At 39.2% G+C, this 15,343-nt stretch overlaps 1 protein-coding gene across 1 annotated transcript in view; it reads left to right on the top strand.

The window, feature by feature from the left end:
- The window catches only part of LOC117934420 (RNA-binding protein CP29B, chloroplastic), a 34,976-nt gene extending 19,988 nt beyond the window's left edge, over positions 1-14,988 (top strand). Inside the window, exon 4 of the mRNA XM_034856099.1 lies at positions 14,545-14,988. Within this exon, the coding sequence (XP_034711990.1) occupies positions 14,545-14,655 (111 nt within the window). The 3' untranslated portion in view covers positions 14,656-14,988. The remainder of the gene's footprint in view (positions 1-14,544) is intronic.
- The last annotated feature ends 355 nt before the right edge of the window (positions 14,989-15,343 follow it).

Genomic DNA, 15,343 nt, shown 5'->3' with positions numbered 1-15,343 from the left:
TTCCGCCATGGTATGTGCAGGTGGTGCTGTCGCGTGGGAACCTTGTGAATGGTGTTTCAGAGGATAGGGAAGAAGGCGAGGGAAGTTCATGCGCTACCTACAGTGGAAGGTCAAAGGAAAGATCGGTACAGGTGGAGGCACAGTGCGGGGTACAAGACGTATCACCTCCGGGTGATTTCTTGAAGGATGGTGCAGCTTTTGTTGCTGCCTGTTCTACAAGGACGCATGCTGTGGGGCATGCAAAGCCTAGCAAGGAGGGGAGGTTAGGGGGCAAAGGTTTGACTGAGGGTAGTGACGTGTCAAGCTGATGCAATATGGGAGTTTTAGGAAGCGGGTCAGATGTTTTGGAAGGCGGGGCAGGTGTTGAGGGAAATGGCATGGGTGGGTTGGGTTGTTTGGAGTCCCAGTCGTTGGTTGGGTTGGACTCACTTAAGACTGGAGATAGGAAGAAAGGGTTTTTTGGGCCTTTTTGTCTGTCGGGCCTTGTAGTGGGTTGTGAGGGAGGAGGAAAGGAGTTTGGGCCTTTTGAAGTGAGCTTTGAGGGAGGAGGGTTTTGGGGGGAGGGGGGGGGGGGCGGGGGGGGGACTTGTTGAATGACAAAAAGGATTCGGTTGGGGCTCTTTTAGCTAGGGCTCTTGAGAGAGTTGAGTTGGGGATTGAAGGAAAGAAGATGGGAGATGGTCTCCTTAATGGGGCCCTGAGGGGACCAGTGGAGATGTTGACTTCGGAGGAGGCTTTTAGGGTGGCGGCCACCGACGAGGCCCTCTTGCTTGAAGCTTCAAGTTATGGAGATCTCTATCTTCTTGAGGGGTGTTGGGGTTTATCTTCTTCTTTTACTTCTTCTTTATGTTTTGGTCAGACCCTAAAGACGAGTGGGTCTTTTGGCTTGGGAAGGGTGGAAGACGTCGACAAGGAAGAGAGTATGGTGCCAATGAAAGTGATGATGCCGATGGGGCTTTTGGTGATCAGGTGCGACTCGCTGGATTGGACGACCGGGGGAAAGGGGGTGAAAGTTTTTGTCATTGATGGAAGTGGGCAAAAGTAATGAAAGGCTGGTGGTGAAGGGGTTGCTGTAGGAAGATGGGGGGTTTGGAAGAGGTTGGGAAGATAGTTGTTTGGTGAAGTTTAGCAGATTGCTCGGATTCCCGATAGAAGGTTTTGAAGAGGAAATTCTGAATATGCTCTAAAAGATAAAGATCAGAAGAGAAAAAGGCAAAAAAAGAGTCGCCCTGTGTCTACTAGGTTTGAGCGGGAGTTGAAGAAATTGGAGTGCTCGATTAATTACAACAAAAGAAAAAAAGGGAATGGGTTGACTAGAGGAGGAGACAAAGAGTTGTGCCTCACATGAAGTTGAAAATTTTGTCTTGGAACGTTAGAGGAGTGAATGATGTCAACAAGAGGAAATTAATGAAGGCCTTAATCAAGTCTCAAAGGGTGGATTTGATGTGTTTGTAGGAGACTAAAATGCAATATTTGTCTTTTGGGGTGGTGCGTAGCTTAGGAGTGGGAAGATTTCTAGAGTGGGATGCAGTGAATGCTAGGGGTGCGACTGGAGGTATGGTTGTGTTCTAGAATAATAGAGTTTTGGAGTTGGTTTTGATGGAGGTGGGTCAGTTCTCAATTGCTTGCCGCTTTAAAAATTGTGATGATGGTTTTGTGTGGATCTTTGTAAAAACTGAGAATAACTCTTATATTCATTCAAAATTGTATATTTTTACATAATCGGGTCCCTATTTAATATACACACAGAAAGCAAAAAAATGGAAAAAAATAAAAATATGGAAAAAATTAAAATCACACAAATTACCTACAATTGGGGCCTCAAACTTTCCCTTAATATCTTACAAATCACCATTCAATTTATACCGGATTTCCACACTCCCCTTCAAGTTGGATCATAGATATTAATCATGTCCAACTTGCAAATAAAATCTTCAAAGCTTGATTTCTGTAACCCCTTGGTGAAAATATCTGCCAATTATTCCCTTGTAGGGATATAAGTCATGCCAATAATCCCTTTCTCAATTTTCTCCTTTATAAAGTGTCTGTTCACTTCTATATGTTTGGTCTTGTCGTTCTGAACAGGATTATGAGAAATACTAATGACAGCTTTGTTGTCACAATAGAGTTGAATTGGGAGCTCTATTGTAATGTGTAGTTCTTCCAACAGTTTCTGCAACCATAGTCCCTCACACATACCTTGTGCAACTGCTCTGAATTCAGCCTCGACATTGCTTCTGGCTACTACACTCTGCTTCTTACTTCTCCATGTTACTAAATTCCCCCAGACATAGGTATAGTAGCCTGTAGTAGACCTTCTGTTATCTGCTGATCCCGCTCAATTTGCATTTGTATAGATCTCTACCTTCTTACTGTCACTCTTCTTAAAGAACAGTCCTCTCCTTGGAGAGCCCTTAGGTATCTGAGGATCTTATACACTGTTTCTAGATGACTTTCCTTTGGTGAATGCATGTATTAGCTAACAACGCTTACGGCGAAAGCAATGTCTGGTCTAGTGTGAGAAAGGTAGATCAGTCTACCTACTAGTCGCTGATATCTCTCTCTATCCACGGGTTTTCCGTCGCTTTCCGTTTTTTTTCTTGCCTTGATAGGGGTATTGCTTAACTTGCATCCCAGCATGCTAGTCTCAGTCAACAAGTCAAGTACATACTTTCTTTGGGAAATACTAATTCCCTTCCTTGATCTGGCAACCTCCATTCCTAGGAAATACCGCATTTGACCCAGATCTTTTACCTCAAATTTTGTGGCTAAGACCTTCTTCAACCTTTCTACTTCTCTTGTGTCATCTCCAGTGAGAATGATGTCATCGACATAAACGATTAGGATGGTCATCCTTCCATCGTTGGATTGTTTGAAGAACATAGTATGATCCAATTGCCCCTGTTGGTATCCTTGGTTCTTAATCACCTTTGCAAATCTATCAAACCATGCTCTCGGTGATTACTTGAGACCATAGAGAGATTTCTTCAATTTGCATACCCTGGTTTCTTCTTCTTCCTTACAAAACCTTGGTGGTAGCATCATAAACACTTCTTCTTCCAACTCACCATTCAGAAAGGATTCTTGATATTAAACTGATGGAGTGGCCAATCGAGGTTTGCTGCCAAGGATAAAAGAACTCGTATAGTGTTCAACTTTGCCACCGGTGCGAATGTCTTGGTATAGTCGATGTCGTGGGTCTGAGTGAACCCCTTTACAACCAGGCGGGCTTTGTATCGTTCTACTATGCCATCCGCCTTATATTTCACTGTGAATACCCATTTACAACCCATTGGTTTCTTCCCTCTTGGCAAATTCATCACTTCCCAAGTCCTATTTTTTTCCAATGCCCTTATTTATTCTATCACTGCCTCTTTCCATTCTGGAATCTTCAAGGCTTCTTGAATGTTTTTAGGAATCTGGATTCTATCAAGGTTAGTTGCAAAAGCACGACACTTTGCAGAAAGAGCATTATAAGACACAAATTTCGAGATAGGATGGAGAGTACATGAACAAGGTTGTTTCCTAAGAGCAATGGGTAAGTCATTTGTTACCTGATCAGGATTGGAGCCAGACTCTTGAGGGGTTGGAACTATCACCGATTCTAACTCTTTTAGTGCTTCGGAGATGAGTGTCTTATTGAACTTCGATTTTGGCCTCCTTGAGTAGACGAGTGTTTCCCTATTTGTCTGTAATTCCGTATCTCCCCTTGAGTTTAAGTGTCCTTCTGTATTAGTTGAAAAGGTAGATATAAGGCACAGAGTGGATTCGAACACAACAACATCGAGGTAGTCAAAGTTTAAGGGTGGTCTAATTTCACTCACGAACTCCTCCTGAAGCGAGTAATAGGGAGTATGCTAAAAAAATGTGACATCTAGGCTAACATATAGCTTCTATGAAATTGGGTCATAGCATTTGTAGCCCTTTTGTGTGGAAGAGTAGCCAAAAAAGACACATTTAAGTGCTTTGGGATCAAATTTGTTCTGCTTAGGTCCGTGAGTGTGGACAAACACAGTGGACCCAAAGACATGAAGTGGAAGATGTGCATCGAGTCTAGAATGAGGAAAAAACTCTTGGAATTTTTGGAGGGGTGTAACAAAAGATAGGACCTGACTAGGCATTCGACTAATAAGGTATGTGGCTGTCAAAATGGAATCACCCCAAAATTGTGAGGGCATGTGAGAGGTAAACATCAAAGCACGAGCAACTTCAAGAATATGTCTATTTTTCTGTTCTGCAACCCCGTTTTGCCAAGGGGTGTCAACACAAGAACTTTGATGTATAATACCATTTTCTTGTAGATAAGTGCTCAAGGAGTGATTGAAATACTCAGTATCATTATCAGTACAAAGAATTTGAATTTTGGTGTGAAACTGAGTTTGTATCATAGAGTGAAAGTTCATGAAGACTGATTGAACCTCAGTTTTATCAGTCAACAAATATACCCAACACGGGCGAGTGTGATCATCAATAAAAATAATAAACCATTTTTTATGGGTCTTATTAGGGATACGTGAGGGTCCCCATAGATCACTATGAATTAGAGTAAATGGTATGGATGGTTTATACTTAGATTTAGGAAAAGACGCCCGATGATGTTTGGCAAGTTCACACACTTCACACTAAAAATCCCATGAAGCTTTATTTGAATATAGTGAAGGAAATAAATGTTTTAAGTACTGAAAACTAGGATGACCCATCCTTTTGTGCCATAACAAAAGTTCACTGTCCTTCGGACGAGATGCAGAATTACAAACAGTAGGAGGACACTGTCCACGCACATCAGTTTCGTCAAAGTAATATAGATCCTCATGTTCCTTAGCATTGCTAATCGTCTTCCCCGATGATAGGTCCTGAAAAACACAATGAAATGGTAGGAATTTAGCTGAGCAATTAGACTTTTTGGTTAACTGGCTAATGGACAACAAATTGCAAGATAAATTAGGTACAAGTAGGACAGGGCTAAGAGTAATAGACTTAGAAATGTGAATACTCCCTTTACCAGCAATTAGGGATAAAGTACCATCTGCAATTTTTACTTTTAAATTACCGGCACAGGGAGAGTATGTAGAAAATAAATGATGAGTATCAGTCATATGATCAGATGCACCAGAATCAATAATCCAGAGAGTAAGATGAGCCATGGTGCCAAGTGCTGTTAGAAAGGTACTTTTTTGGGCCAAAGAATCAGATGACAAAGTAGTAGAAGACTGACCAGAGGCTTGGAAATTAAAAAAAAGCTCATATAATTTTGCAAGTTGGTCAGAATTAAACCCCACACTAGAAGTTGACTGACGAATTTCTGTGGGTGTTTTGTCTGTCTGGTTTTCGGTGGAGGCCTGATGACTATGGGCTTTATTGGGCTGTCTGGGCTTCCAATCAACGACCTTGCCATGTAAAATCCAACATGTGTCTTTAGTGTGGCCCAATTTCTTACAATGCTCACAATAAGTCCTCTTGGACTGTCTTGGGCCTGATCCAAAATGAGGCCCACTAGATCCAGCATGTAGCCCACGGCTTAAAAGGGCTGAAGCCTCAGGCCCAAATGAGGGATCCAGTATCACTCTTCTTCTACTTTCCTCTCGCCGCACCTTAGAGAAGACCTCTCGGATGGAGGGCAACGACCGGTGATTGAGAACCCTGCTCCTGGCATCGTCAAGCTCGCGGTTCAATCCCGTTAGGAACTCGAAGACCCTCTTGTTCTCCCATCTTTTTCTTGAAGTGCACACTGTCACCTATGCACTCCCACTCTTCTTCGCAGTTGAGATCGAGATCTTGCCACAAACCCAGCATCTCAGTGTAGTATTCCGTGACTTCCCGATTGCCTTGCTTCATCTGCCAAAGCCGCATCTTGAGTTCAAAGACTTGGGAAGCATTCTTGGCATCGGAATATGTTATCCATATCGCATCCCACACATCTTTTTCCGTCGGGAAGAACATATAAGTTTTGCCAATGGCTGGCTTCATGGAGTTAATCAAGCATGAGGTGATGAAGGAGTTTTCGGACCGCCATTTCTAGGATGTTGCTACATCGGTCGGAGATGGTCGCCAAGTCTCGCCGGTAAGAAGCCCTAACTTTCCCTTTCCGTTAATAACAAGTTTGATTGCTTGCACCCACTCTCTGTAATTCTTACCATTCAATTTTTCAATGGTAAGATGGAGTGGGGAGTTGTCGAATGGACCGACAGGGCTTTCATGGGTTGCCGATTGATTAGACTCATGGTTGTCTCCTCTTTGGGCAGCCATGGATTGATTAGGGTTTTAAAGCAAACACTGCTCTGATACCATGTAAAAACTGAGAATAACTCTTATATTCATTCAAAATTGTATATTTTTACATAATCGGGTCCTTATTTAACATATACACAGAAAGCAAAAAAAATGGAAAAAATTCAAATATGGAAAAAAAAATTAAAATCACACAAATTACCCACAATTGGGGCCTCAATCTTTCCCTTAATATCCTATAAATCACCATTTAATTTATACCGGATTTCCACAATCTTCACAAGTGTTTATGGGCCTACTGTTAAGAGGAGTAGAGAATGTTTATGGGAGGAGTTAGGGGCCATCCAGGGGTTATGGAATGACCCCTAGTGCTTAGGAGGGGATTTTAATGTGGTTATTCCCTTGCGAATGTAGTAGGAGTGGGAGGGTGTCTTCAGCCATGAGGAAGTTTTCAGAGGTGATCGATGATTTGGATTTGAGAGATCTTCCCTTGCAGGGAGGACCGTTTACTTGGAGTGACGGGTTGAATAACCAGTCCATGTCTAGATTGGATCATTTATTGGTCACTGAGGATTGGGAGAGTCGTTTCAATGGCGTTGTTCAATACACCCTCCCTAGACCGTGTTTGATCACTTCCCCATTTTGCTAGATGGAGGAAAGGGTGAGGAGAGGACCAACCGCTTTCCATTTTGAGAATATGTGGTTAAAAGAGAAAGGGGTCAAAGATTTGTTGAAAAACTGGTGGCAAGATTTTTAATGGTTCCTGTAGTTTTGCCATAGCAAAAAAGTTGAAGGCTCTTCAGACCAACCTAAAATTATGGAACAAGGATGATTTTGGGAAGATTGGGGTTAATAAGTCTTTGACCTTAGAAAAGCCTCTTTCTGGGATGAGTAAGAGAAATCAAGAGAGTTCAATTTGGAAGAAGTGGAAGCTAGAAAGGAGGTAAGGGAGGATTACAAGAAATGGGTTCTCATGGAGGAAGTCTCCTGGAGACAAAAGTTAAGAGAAGTTTGGTTGATGGAAGGAGATAGAAATATAGGCTACTTCCATAGGATGACAAATGCCCACAAAAGGAGAAATTGGTTGGTTAAGATTAAAATTAACAGCTCTTGGCTTTTAGAGGAAAATGAGATTAAGGAGGGAATGGCTAGGGCCTTTCAGAATCTGTTGACGGAATCGGGAGATTGGCGACCTAGCTTGGAAGGACTAGATTTTGAAAGAATCGGGGCTAAGGATGTTGTAAGATTGGAGGAAGCCTTCAATGAAGGGGAGGTCTTCTCTGCCCTGTTCGAGTTGAACGGGGACAAGGCTCTTGAACTAGACGGTTTTTCTATTGCTTTCTAGCAGTTTAACTGGGGGTTTGTGAAGGAGGAAATTATGGTTTTTTTTTAGAGATTTCCATGAGTGGGGAAGATTTGTTAGGAGCTTGAATGCTATGTTCTTGGTTTTAATCCCAAAAAAAGGAGGTGTAGATGACCTTCGAGACATTAGACCTATCAGTTTGGTGGGAGGTCTTTACAAATTGTTTGCTAAAGTGCTAGCTAATAGGTTGAAGAAGGTGGTCAATAGGGTGGTGTCTCCGACCTAAAACGTGTTTGTTGAAGGGAGGCAAATTCTTGATGCCGCGTTGATAGCTAATGAGGTTATTGATTCTATGTTAAAAAGGAATGAAAGTGGGGTGTTATGCAAGTTGGACATAGAAAAGGCTTATGACCACCTAAATTGGAATTTTTTGCTGATTGTGATGCAAAAAATGGGTTTCAGGGAGAAGTGGGCAGGCTGGATAAGATGGTGCATTTCCTTTGCATCGTTTTCGGTCTTGGTTAATGGCATTCCATTGGGTTTCTTTCAAAACACTAGGGGTCTGAGGCAAGGGGATCCTTTATCGCCTTATCTCTTTGTGATTAGGATGGAGGCCCTAAGCTACCTTATTAATAGAGTTGTGAGTGAAGGATTCTTATTAGGCTGCAGGGTTTGGGGAAGGGGAGGAGAGGGGGTTCAAGTTACCCACTTGCTGTTCGCTGATGATACTATGGTGTTTTCCGAGGCTTCCACAGAAAAGATGGTCTTTTTGAGCTGGATTTTAATATGGTTTGAAGCTATTTTAGGGCTGAAAATCAACTTGGACAAGAGTGAAATCCTTCCAGTATGAAGGGTTGAGAATGTAGAGGATTTGGCCCATGAACTTGGTTGTAAGGTGGGGGCGCTACCATCCTCTTACTTGGGGCTCCCCTTGGGGGTTGCTCATAAATTAGTGGCAGTTTGGGATGGGTGGAGGAGAGATTTCGGAAGAGGCTTGCCATGTGGAAAAGACAATTTATTTCTAAAGGAGGGAGGATCTACTCTCATTCGGAGTACTTTGTCAAGTATGCCCATATATTTCATGTCCCTTTTGCGTATGCCACGAGTGGTTAGATTGACACTAGAGAAAATTCAAAGGGACTTTCTTGTGGGTGGGGGAGGGTTGGAGAAGAAGCCTTATTTTGTAAAGTGGGAGATTGTTTGTTTGGATAAAAGAAGGGGTGGTTTGGGTGTTAGAAATCTTTCTAACCTCAATAGAGCCCTTTTGGGTAAGTGGAGTTGGCGCTTCATGGAAGAAAGGGGGACTCTATGGAAACAAGTGATTAATAGGAAATATGGGATGGAAAAAGAGGGGTGGGGGTACCCGAAAAGTAAGGGAGGGGTATGGTGTGGGGTTTTGGAAAGAAATAAGAAAGGAATGACATTAATGAATAGCAATCTTGTTTTCTCCATGGGGGATGGTAGAAGAGTGAGATTTTGGGAGGATAGGTGGTGTAGTGATGACACATTAAGCCTTCCCTTCCCTTCGTTGTTTGCATTGACGACATTTAAAGAGGAGTGGGTGGTAGAGGTGTGGGATGCTTCGAGGGAGGAGGGGGGCTGGAATCCACATTTTTCTTGGCCGTTTAATGATTGGGAGTTGGAGATGGTGGAGAGATTCCTTGTCACCTTACAAGGGAAGAAGGTGCACCCTAATATGGAGGATAGAGTTTAGTGGAAAGAGGCCAAGGATGGTTTGTTTTATGTTAAGCCTGTTATAGCACTTTAGAGGGCAGTAGTATAGTCCCGTTTCCGAACAACATTATTTGGAGCTCTTGTGCTCCCCCAAAGGTTGGTTTTTTTGGTTGAGAAGCCTCATGGGGTAAAGTTTTAACCTTGGGTCAACTAAAGAAGAGGAGTTAGTCACTCTTGAGTAGATGTTTCCTTTGTTGTGCTGCTGAACAGACCATTGATCTCCTTCTAATTCACTGCATCAAGACTAAGGTTTTGTGGGACTTGTTGTTTACCCTTTTTAGTGTGTCGTGGGTTCTTCCTTTGTCAGTTAAAGAGATCCTTCTTGGGTGGCATGACTCTTTTGTGGGCAAAAAGAGAAGAAAGGTTTGGAGGGCAGCTCCTTTGTCTCTTTTGGATGGTTTGGAAGGAAAGAAATAGGATTGCTTTTGAAAATAAGGAGTTCTTGATTCAAAAGTTGAAATATTCTTTTGTTAATAACTTTTGGTTGTGGGCTAAGCTGCGTATAGATGAAGGGCCTAATTTTTTAATCAACTTTTTTGACTGGTTGGACTCTAGTTGAGGGTGGGTGTGTTTTTTTTTAACCCTTCTCTCTTTTGTTTTTGCCTTTTGGCGCCTATTGTATACTTCCTGTATGCTTTGGATCGTCCGTTAGTTGCCCTTTTCTTATTAATATGTACTTTTTCTGTGTCTTTGCGTATATATAAAAAAAAAAAAATGTAGGAGCCATCATACCTCTTGATATAGCAACAGTAATCTGCCTGACATCTCAAAAAACCATTGCTGCTCATGAAGTTATCAAACTTATTATACCATTGTCTTGGAGCGTGTTTCAAGCCATATAGACTTTTTTGTAACTTACACACCATTTTCTCTTTTCCTTGAACTTGAAATCCTTATGGTTGTGCATGTAAATTTCTTCCTCCAAATCACCATGAAGAAATGTTGTTTCTATGTCCATTTGTTGTAAGTGCAAATTTTCTTTTGCCACTAACCTAAGTACCATTCTAATAGTGGTCAGTTTAACCACTGGTGAGAAAATCTCTGTGTAATCAATGCCTTACTTTTGTTGAAAGCCTTTTACTACAAGCCTTGCTTTATACCTCTTGCTACCATCATGTTCTTCCTTTATCCGATAAACCTATTTATTTTGCAAAGCTTTTTTCCTTTTCAGTAGTTCTACCAATTGCTATGTTTGATTGGATATCAATGAATCCATCTCATCCTTCATGGCTAACTTCCACTTGATTGATTCATCAACTTGCTCAGCTTTTTCATAACTCTTTGGTTCACCTTTGTCAATCAATGTTTAAAAAATTGTGATTTTTTTGCTGATATTTCACTGAAAAATCGCTTATCAGTGGTGGCCGATACAAAATCTACCACCGATAATCGGTCCGACGATTTTTTGCCTAAAAATCGGTGAAATCACCAATATATCAGATTTATCGGCTATTTTGCTGATTTATCGGGAAACTTCCCGATTTTTTCAGTCAATCAACTGACTGACGTGGTCAACACTACTCTCTACCCACCTTTTCAAATTTCAAACAGCTCGTCCCTTTGCCTGCCTCTTCATATTTCAAATAGCTGCCCCTTCAAATTTAAAGCTGGCTGCTAGGGGATTCGAACTCAGGCCAAAAGGCTTAGGTTCAAGCCTGGTTGCCGCTAACCAAGTTCCCTCTTGTTATCATATGATCATAATAAATATGTTAAAGTTCATTATTAAAAAAAATAAAATTTAATTATTTTATTTTAAATTTTATTTAATATTAATAAATGTATAAAAACCATCATTATAATTTTCTTAACAAATATTTTTAATATCATTTATATGATAATTAAATATTAAAAAGTCATATATGCATCATCATTTATTTTACATTATTGAATGCATTTGAATTAAATAAATTATAGTTTTAATATTAAATGTATCATCATTTATCTCATTAATCCTATTTTAAAAAATTACTATCACTTCACTTTTAAATTTTTTATATTTATCCTTTTAGTTTTGAATGTTTTTATTTTAAAATATTAAAAATATAAATTTATTAAAAAAATACTAAAATATAAAAAAAATAATAATTAAGTTCTAATATTTTATAAATTAAAATTAATTTGATTAGATAAATAATAAATTATTAATACCGACATATCCTTACTTATAGATATTTTTCTCTTTAACCATATTTATGTCAATTACACTTAAAAAATAACTTTAACATGTGTATTTTTATTTATTTTATAATTTTTTAGAGTTGTTCTAAACATTTTCATGAATTTTGAATAATTTTTGCCTTATCGACATTTTTGTCAAAATATCTACCGATATTTCTGATATATCCGTAAAATCCAAGTACCGATATATGTGTTTACCGATATTTCAAACCTTGCTGTCAATAAGCAGAACTCCACACATCTTAAGAGGTTACACTATTGGTTGACTCAACCAATACCTCAACTATTTGACACTGCCAGCAATCTTACTATGGAGGGGTGCCACACTTAGCAAGTATCATGCCATGCTCCATTTCTTTTAGAAAAAAGAAAAATATGACTTCAATTAAGTTATAATATTGCCTTTAAGCTAAAAAACATGCCAGAATTTGTTTTAGACCTTGAATGAGATATTAAATAGTTTGAAAATGATTTCTCACTTTCCCATTTGATTCTCAAATTTAAAAAACATTTAATGGATGGGTTCATTTATGATCAAAGGTTTTATTTGAAAAGATCATGAAGTAAAATCCCATGTGATTGCACCTTGACCTGGAATTACATTTTACAAGTTCTAACCTCAAGTTTATTTGGATTTCTTGCTTGAAAAGATTTTGACTCATTGAGTGGATGCCTTCTTCTTGAACTCCTTAATTGATGTTGTACCTGTTCATCCTTCAAGAAAAGGATTAAATGCTAATCCTTTTTTGGTTACCACCGAAATCAGTTTTATGAAACCTTGGGCTAACACCTTAGCCACAACGATACTGAAAAAAGAAGGGAAAAAGTCATTAAACTAGGAATCCCCAAATGAAACATAATGCCAAAACCTGGCATATTGGTTATTGCCCACTTTTAATCTGGTCCTTGCATCCTAGACTCTCCTTGTTGACTTCTACAAACCCACCTCATACTCATGGCTCTCTTGCTGAGAGCACCAACCACTAACTTTTTAACCAAACTTTCCAAAAAAGACATGTCTCCACTACCTATCTCTTTCCATTGCAAATCTCCAATAATATTTACCAAGCAAGACCTTACTAAGATTTTTATTGAGATTCGACAGGTTTCTAATACCTAACTACACTTTCATTTATAGGAACATGGAATCAACCAATTCATAGTATGGGGTGCCTTCTCAAGGCAACTGCTTTCCTGCAAAAAGTCAAGCTGGAGCCTCTCAAATATTAAATGCATCACTTTTGGAATGACAATAAGAGAGACGAGTAGTAAGTGGGTGAGCTAAATAGAATACTCTTCAGAAGAGTTAGTCTGCCTCCTTTAGTCAAATACCATTGTTTGTAGGAAGCAAGCCTTTTGAGAGGCCAACTCCTAGATTATGGTTGACTTGATAGAGGCACTGAAAGGAAGCTATAAGTGAGTATAAGGCAGCTTTCCCACAACAAAACCTGACAAAGAGGCCAAATCCTCAATATTAGATATCTCCCCTAGAAGGATTAACTCACTTTTTGCCATATTGATTTTCAAACCTGACACCAGTTCAAACCAAAAAAGGATCCACTTAAAATGCATTAGCTGCTGTAAAAAGGAGAACTTGAATTTGGAGTGATGCAAAGTTCAGATGGCTTTTGACCTTTATATTTTTAACTCAGTACTGTCACTGTATTTCTATTTTAAAGCGTTTATCGTTTGGTCCTTTTTTTTGTCAGTTTTTGAAACAATCCAATTTTATATACTCATTAGTATGCTGTATGCTGATATATAATTTTAGTGCTGATCAGGCCACAGATCTTTCAGTGTACACATAGAAATACATCCATTATATCCCTCTGGATCTTCATGATTTAATGCACCATTCTAGATTAATTGTTAGAAATATATCTAGGGTTGCACTTGGAAAGTTCTTTGGTGGGAGGATGATCCTTTGGGGATTCTCTTCTCTCAAATGTTCACTCTTTCTAACTTTAGAGAAGTCAGTATTATACTCAATCTTGAAATTTCATTTCCATGGATACTCCACGCTTCACTCAATTTCTCAAAGATCTCTCTTTTTTGTATTTGGTTGATAAAATGTGTTGTATTTTTTGGAAAGAAATGGATCCTTGTTGTCAAAATCTTTCTTTTAGGCTTCAATGGGGTTGGGAGGTTCAGGCTAGATTTTTCCTGAGGAAGTTGAACAGATTGTCCAGTCTCCTATAATCTCTTAAAACCTTTGTTCAAGAAGCTGATATGAATTAAGTGCTCCCTAGAGAGGCTCAAATGATGGTGATTGGACTCAATGCCTTGGGCAGAGAGGTGGGTTGTGTGGAATGTTGCAGCCTGTTGCTATCCTTGCCTTCTTTGCCATGTGATGGGTTGTCTAGAGAGACTCTAGAATTAATGTTATTCTTTCCTCCCTTTGGGCTTCTTTGATTACATATTTTGTGGGGTATTTCTTTAAGTGTCATATTGACTGACTAGATGGTGGTTTGCTTGCATAGAGATGCCACTAAGCAGAAAAATTTTCAGTGGATTTCCTCTCCACTAGGAAAAATCAAAATAAATCTTGATGGGTGCTGTTTAGGGAAATTTGGTCACTGCTAGTTAGTATTGAGAAGGACCATGTTTACATTTTCCTTGATTACAGGGGCTGGTGATGCCATTGAAGCTGGGATGAGGCTGTTTTAGAAAGTCTTCACAAAGTTAATCTTAGGGTTTACAATGAGTGCATGTTGAGGGGAGCTTTTCTATTGTCCATTCTTGAATTAGATAGGATTCTTTAGGTTTGTGCAGGAATGATGTTTCAATAAGGGAAATTTGAAATATTTTATTTTGTTTTGTTCTATTTTTGAGGTTGGTTGCCAGGTTAAATGCATAGGAAGAAGCCCTGTCATTGGACAAGTTTAGGAAAAAGTTCTCTCTTTGTGGATTCTTTGGGCTGTGTTTTGTTGTTGTTGTTCTTCTACATTCTTTTGGTTTCTTGAAGGATCTTTCATCATTCTTGTAATTCTTTCATTAATATAGTCATGTTTCTGATCCAGGGATATGCTAAATATTGTTACCACTGCATGATCAGGATTAACGAGAAACATTTTTTTTCCTTTTCTACCTTACTACTGCAGGAATTGATGGGGCGACCAGTTCATTTAAAATTTAGTGTAAAAACCATTGATGAATCCGGAGATGAAAAGGAAGGGGGAGACATATCTGAGGGACAACCTGAAGAAGCATAATTGACATACACACATTCATTTGTCATATAGATTGAGGGAAAAATGTGGCGGAAACAGGAAATTTCACCTCAGCCACACAAGTGGTGAAAGACATTCTCTATGGTCTGTACATTTTTGTATTATGTTTTCCTTCTTGTTTCTTCTGTGATACCCAGAGTAAAATTAGATATGCCAAAATTTGTTAATATCTGAATTATCTTTCTTGTATGAGATGTAGTGATAAGATTAGTTTCTATTTAAGAATGACTTGATGTAAGCTCTTTTGCTGTATTACGTATTATTTTGCCTTTGATTTCTTCTATGGCACCAAATATGATATATTGTTATTTTTTATGATTTTGTTGACAATATTTGTTTAACTTCTATTGCTAGGTTCTAATGAAATAAAAGTTCTATTTTTGGTCTGCATATAAGATGACATATCATAACTCATGTTCTACAAACATGTATGCACGTCTTAGAATACAAAGTAGCACAAAGGAGTCTAGAACAGGAATTACAAAGCTGCCTGTGGTCCTTGGCCAGAAATTCTGCTATTATAGTGGAGCTTTTGTAGTAAGCAAGAAAATTCACTGGAAGAGGGATGTGTTTTGATTAAAATGAGGACGAGCAATCCGTGTACAAGAAAATGCAAGGAAGCATGGTTTTTTTTAGTCTTGTATGTGGATAACATGTTACTCATTAGGAA

The sequence above is a fragment of the Vitis riparia genome, chromosome 2 (assembly GCF_004353265.1).
Source record: "Vitis riparia cultivar Riparia Gloire de Montpellier isolate 1030 chromosome 2, EGFV_Vit.rip_1.0, whole genome shotgun sequence".
NCBI classification, from domain to species: Eukaryota; Viridiplantae; Streptophyta; class Magnoliopsida; order Vitales; family Vitaceae; genus Vitis; species Vitis riparia.
This window is presented reverse-complemented; position numbering and strand designations above follow the sequence as displayed.